This window comes from Acyrthosiphon pisum, chromosome A1, assembly GCF_005508785.2.
Source record: "Acyrthosiphon pisum isolate AL4f chromosome A1, pea_aphid_22Mar2018_4r6ur, whole genome shotgun sequence".
Lineage (NCBI taxonomy): Eukaryota > Metazoa > Arthropoda > Insecta > Hemiptera > Aphididae > Acyrthosiphon > Acyrthosiphon pisum.
The window spans coordinates 37,019,848-37,026,443 of NC_042494.1; the positions used below are offsets into that span (position 1 = coordinate 37,019,848).

Below are 6,596 nucleotides of genomic sequence, written 5' to 3' on the forward strand. Positions count from 1 at the left end.
TCGCTTTAACAACTTGTACAATTATTATCTAAATATTTACCTCGAAACCTCTAAATGAAAGTTATAGAGGTATTTTTATCAGTATAAGCTAGAATTATAATGATTTTCGTGTATATTAGCGTGTATGAAAAAAAAAAAAAATGTTAGAAAATGGCATTAGGTACGGTATGTATCTCAAGTAGAAGGAAAGAGTTTTGTACTTACAACTTTGTAACTCCCTGTCCCGCACCCGAGGTCCTGTGACATTCAGTCATCAAGGTTAGATTAGGTATCCTATCTTTACGCCACTGATGCGATACCGATAGCCTAAGGTAATAATATACGATTCGCGTTTGTAGGTACTGTGCAATGTGCCAATGTGCATAGATTAAAATGTTATATTGTTGTAATAAAGTGCGAATTGTTACGTTGTACGAACTGACAATGAACAAAATACTTCGTCTAATATAATATGGGTTTCTATTATCATAAGATATGTTAACATATTATAATATATATACTATATAGAAATAATCGTATTTTCACCGTGTACAAAATATATAATTCATATGTAAACATAGTGTCATTGTGACGAATCCAGTGTATAATATCATCTCGAATCAAATATTATTATTATATATTTTCATTATGAATATAATATATGGGTATTGGGTTTGTGTGTGTGTATTGAAAACGATCGCAGTGGTCGAGAAAGCATTATGTAGAAGAGTCAAGAACAGCATTAAAATATACTGTTATTAAATTGATTGAAGACTGAAGTAAAAGTAGAACCGAAATGCGATTTTAGCCATAGAAATAAGATTCTCGAAAAGACGATGGAGGGGGTGTTAATGTTTTGTTGTATACATAAATGAAATACTAGCCAAAATGTCGGGTAGATCGCATAATCCAAGGGCCATCTTGAAAAACTGACAGGGACTGGACAAGGTGGTCAGGGAAGACATTTTGCAGAAACCCTGGCCGGTGTACCTCTTTTTCACACCCGGATTTATACAGTGCTGGTTCTAAATATACAATATAATAATACGTTGCACACGCGTTATTACCAACAGCGACAAATAAAAATCCCATTTAAAAATTTTTTTTTCTAAAATCTTTCTACGAGAAAATAACATGAAAATAATATAAAAACCAATGTATGTGTTGTTTTGTACTTGACTACTGGTGGCTCCAGTTCTGCTGATCATAGACTTGGCGAAACCCGCAAATATCGACTCCATGTCCAAAGCCCTGGGCTGCTGCGAGGCGTCTCTCTTACGGTCTGCAGCGGTTCCGGCGTCTTCGTGGTCTGCGTGATTTTCACCGATCGCGTGTCCCGCCGCGCGACTGGCCAGCAACAGGAAGCACACGGCCGCGATTCTCGTTGGCTGCATAATATACTCTTAAAAAAAAAAAAAAATTATAAAACACATAACAACATACGGATAATGGTCACTATAGAGGTTTATATCAGCAAACACGGATGAAGTTTATTATAGTCCGATCGACACTCACCGGTATAGGAACGAATACACACGTAACTATCAATGTGTCTTGTGGATAGATTATGGCGGTAAATCGGTAATGTCAATAATGTCCCGATGTTGTGTTGGATTGTCTTCGGCGTGCTAAATGATGGTCCAGACGGTCGAACGACCGATTTTGTTATGTCTCCGGCCGGGAAAGTAAAAGTGTCACATATTGTTCGTGCTTCGACAGCATATCGTTGCAATTAAAGTTTCACTAGAACTCATAATAATATGTAACAACCAGACGAACGGAACCGTTTGTTCGCGCTGTTTGTGCATGTGTGTAAGTGTGTGTGTGTTTGGCGGAAACGAAAAACTTACAACCGGTTGAAGAAATGGCAAGACGTTGCCCGCACCACAATGGACTATCCGTCAAAAATCATGACTGCAAACGATTTTGTTTGTTCATGTTTACTGTGTGTTAAGTAGTGATTATTATTGTTTTGTTTTACCTACGTGCTTGCCGAACGACTTAAACTGTGTATAGACTTACTAGAATTTGTATTATTCATACTTTATGTACTTACACTTTCTACGCGCGAGTTCATTAAATTTTTATCAATGAAAATCAAAACTTGTTTATAAGTTTCATAACATAACATAATATAATGTTTGTCTTCAAGTATTTTTGAATGAGATCCATTAGTAAATAACAACCCTTGAATTGAATTTATTATAAAGTCGAAAAAACTAAAAATATGTTCACGCACAATTTTTTTTGCTCTTAGAAACAGCAACAACAAAATAAATTTGAATAATAATAATTATAAATACTTAACTTTATAGCATGTTCTTCAGTTCTTACTACCAAATAAATATTTATGCAATAATTAAAATATTTATTCAGGTACTTATGTAAAAATAATAAATTGGTATAAATGTGAGGCAAATAATTTAACTATTATGTGAGTAAACTGCCTATTACTCATTTTATAGGCGGAACAATAAGAAATATCAACAGGAGTCAGTCACAATATGATGAATTTGATAAACAATTTATTTTATTTTAGATACTTCTAAGTTCTAATACATTTTTCAATTAATACTACATTTTATTGATTAAAAAAATCCTTTGCTATGGAAAAAATTATACTTTTAAATAGATCTAAGAATTAAAATGCAATTCAGAACACCACCCGCAAAACATATTATATTATACTTATCTATAAGTTCGCTATTTTTAGTTTTTTAACTATAAAGCTATAATAATATATCAAATCAAAAAATGTAAATGAGTTTCGAATAAAAAAATTTTCATTTAGACATAATTTTTAGTCATGTGTTCAAGAAACTGATTTGAAAATAGAATGGAACGATTACATTAGTTTTGGAATGAAATCGTTTGACGTGAGACCCCACAGAAATAAATTGAATAAGTTTCAGAGGTGTGCTGTTTGCAGCCTATGACAGAGTTATTGGCCATTTTCACATTTAATGTGAATAATAAATGTAATCGGTACCTATAGGTATTGCTATATCATTATCTGAGCATATATCAGTAGGTAATACGTTTTTAGTTAAATTTTGTTCCGCAGTAGGTGAGTTGATTCCCAAGACCTACTTTATGTATTAGTTGATTCCCTATTGTTGTAGGCAGTGCCGGAGCAATCGTCGGGGTGAGCGGGGCACACGCCCCGGGCCCCGATATTTATAGTGCTCCCACCTGAATGAAACCAAAAAAACATAAATTAAGGTAATTTTTGATCATGAGTCTTGGTATACCCAACATATGTCATATACTATTATACTAACAATAAAAAATATATTACCCAAAATACCCATGTATCACATTAAATTTAAGTTGATTTCTACGTTCTACCGAATTATTTTTGTTGTTTATAATGATTGTTAAAACTAAAATGCTCGACGGTTGTATCGTCGTTATTGGCTTATCACATTTGATGTAGTCAATAATATGTACATGTATAATATATATATATATACTAATAGTTACCTACTTTCTACGGGAGATATAAATAAAATACGTAAAATATTCGATAAAGATTAAACAGTGATACGGGTAGATTTGTTATCGGATTCCCAGGAGAATTCGAGTGACAGCCGACGGGCGACGATGTATAATTTTTGTTTCATATAATATAATATAACATATAACATTAGAACATATTTATTTTATATTTTTACTTCTTCATTTTGAAGATAGCGAAGCAGGAGTGCGGACTGCTATTAAAAAAATGCATATATATTTCAACATAGCTCTTTGTATCTTAAATAAGTAATTTTATAATTTATTTGTTTTAATCAGTCTTGTAAAGTATTCGAATACAAGTATTTGAATACGTGTATTAAAATACTTTTTGAAGTATTTTTTGGTACCTATTCTAAATACAATGTTTTTAAAGTATTTTTTAAATATTACGAAGGAGCCGATGACGTCATACAAAACACAGAAGATGAATTTTAATGTAATTACTTCTTAGTTATAGTGGATGGTGCAATAAGTGCAATAACAAAGCGATTCGATCAAATAAATAGATTTAATGACATTTTTGGATTTTTGTATGATGTTGAAAAACTTTGTTATGTCCCTGATTTAGAAATTTTAAATTGCTGCAATGATTTGGAAATACGTTTGTCAGATAATGACAAAAAAGATTTAAATGGTTATGATTTATACGAAGAAATATTCATTTTCCGCCATTTAATTGATAAAAATACTACACCACTTCAAGTACTTTCTGAAATAAAAAAAACGAACGCATTTCCCAACTTGAATATTGCCTTACGAATTATGTTAACAATTCCGCTTACATCAACTGGAGCAGAGAGAACATTCTCAAAATTAAAACTTTTAAAAACTTATTTACGGAGTACCATGTCACAACAAAGACTTAGGTACTGGACTTGCTACAATTTCTATAGAAAAAGAACTTTCAAAACAACTAAATTATGAAGATATAATAAATGATTTTGCATCTAAAAAAGCTAGAAAAATTAAAGAATTATAACTGACAACATTTTACTTGACAGCAATTTATTATGTATTTAAAATATAAGGAAAAAAAATATATTGTTAATTGTTCAGCACACTCATTTTTTTAAACCTCGTTTATAAGTATAAGTTATTACTTATCTACTAAATTGTAAAAACAAACATTTTGTTGAAACAATTATAATTAATAAATGAAAAAAAAAAAAAATAACTTATCTACTAGTATTTTAACCTTACTTATTAGTTTATTTTCTATGCAAATAATAATATGATTATACATTTATCATTGATTGTTTTGATTTTCTTTACATACCTACTTAATGTAAAATAATTTTTGGTTTTAAAATCGATGGACAAAATTATCTTTTGAATTACAGTGGTGTGCGGCTAGGGAAAGTGAAATAAGCACCACATTCCCGCTTGAAAAGGAAGACATTAATTAATTAAATTAATAATGTCAATTGGCAATGTGGCATGTTGTAATATTATAGGTTTTTTATTAAAGGTACTACTCTATTATAAAATATGTTGGGTATATTAAAAATAAGAAAAAATAAACTATGAAATTAAATTATTTTCTTATTCAGGTACCTATGCAATATAATGACAATTGACAAAAGCGCTCGGATTTGCCTGTATTATTATATAGTATGAATGCCTGCCATTCATACTAAATTATTATATAAATCATAATTCACGTACCTACAGTAGTACTAAACCAGCAGTTTGAAGCGGTGGTGCATTGAGCGATTATAAATGATATTAGATAGAAACAAAGTTTCTTATAACGAAGTTTTTTTTAAGCACAAGCCACAAATACTATGCAATATTAATATTATATTATAATGTTATGGATATAAATTGACTTAAGATAATCAATTGACAATTTTACATATAAAAACATGTAATTAATAATTTTTTTTTGGAGGGAAGTATGTTTTGATATCCATTAGAATTTTATCGAATGCCATTGCACATACTTCGCGTAAGTAATTATTCCAGTCAATAACTGTATTTAAGCTTAAACTTAATTGTTGTTCGCGCCATTTCGCACTTGTCATTTCGTGAGACCAGCCATATATAAATCGTACGGCAATCATAAACGATATTCGTGATTTTGCAAACCAATTACCATTACGTATATTTACATTTTTTTTGGCATTTCTTAACATTGCATTTCCAAAATATTTTTTTTCCAAAATATAACTTTGCCAAGTGATTGTTTTGACAAATCGGTACATTAGGCAACACTCCGCATTTTTGAAGAAATTATACAATTTTCAACTTAATAATTCACAGTTATACACTTATACCTATTATAAGAATGAGAATATAGGTATATAAAATATTATAAGAATATCAAATCAAATCGTACCTATGGGCTATGATGTGTTATGAATATGATATAGGTACTAGCTATCCGATCTTCCTTCGGAATAAATTATTTTTTTATAATTTAATTTAAAAACATATGACTATTTTTTGGCTATACAAATAATATAATATAATTACATATTGTAGTTATTATTATTGCTAATTTCTGAAAATTATATATCCTACATTTTGAATTCAACCACTGGAGTGGTAAATTGTATTCTTTTTATTATAGAATAGAGATAAGGTAGAAAAAAATGTAACAATAAATTACTTGTTCAATGAATAATATATATTTCAAATGAAAAAATGCAAGTGCAAACAAATAAATAAATAATAATAATAATATTAACAATAATAAATAAACAGACAAACCGGTTTCCTTCGTCTCCAAAATCAAGTTATATTCTTATATATATATAGATAGATTATTACAACATATTGTATAATAATCGACGGCTAATAATTCATATCTTATAGTAAACTGGATCAAACACAATGCCGTGATCGTCTAGTGGTTAGGACCTTGCGTTGTGGCCGCAATAACCCAGGTTCGAATCCTGGTCACGGCACATAATTTTTTGCATTTTTAATAAAATATATGAGTCACATTAATATATAAATATTTATTAATTATATTAAATATTTGGTGAAACATTTAAAAAGACTTTAAGATAAATTACTTTAAGTATAAATCCTATAAAAGAGATGTTGACATAATATAATAATAATAATATTAACAAAGTTTTTTGTCGATATAT

At 29.6% G+C, this 6,596-nt stretch overlaps 1 protein-coding gene and 1 non-coding gene across 2 annotated transcripts; one reads left to right on the forward strand and one right to left on the reverse strand.

Annotated features, from left to right (window-relative positions):
* Nucleotides 1-671: 671 nt before the first annotated feature.
* LOC103310459 lies at nt 672-1,902 on the reverse strand. The gene is made up of 3 exons (XM_008188814.3): nt 1,495-1,902; nt 1,155-1,381; nt 672-1,004 (listed from the first exon to the last, which is right to left on the reverse strand). Exons 2-3 carry the CDS (start codon nt 1,371-1,373, stop codon nt 828-830), a joined length of 396 nt encoding a protein of 131 aa, XP_008187036.1. The 5' UTR covers nt 1,374-1,381; nt 1,495-1,902; the 3' UTR covers nt 672-827.
* A 4,433-nt stretch (nt 1,903-6,335) lies between these two features.
* TRNAH-GUG lies at nt 6,336-6,407 on the forward strand. Its single transcript has one exon. It is a non-coding gene; the product is annotated as a tRNA-His (tRNA).
* The last annotated feature ends 189 nt before the right edge of the window (nt 6,408-6,596 follow it).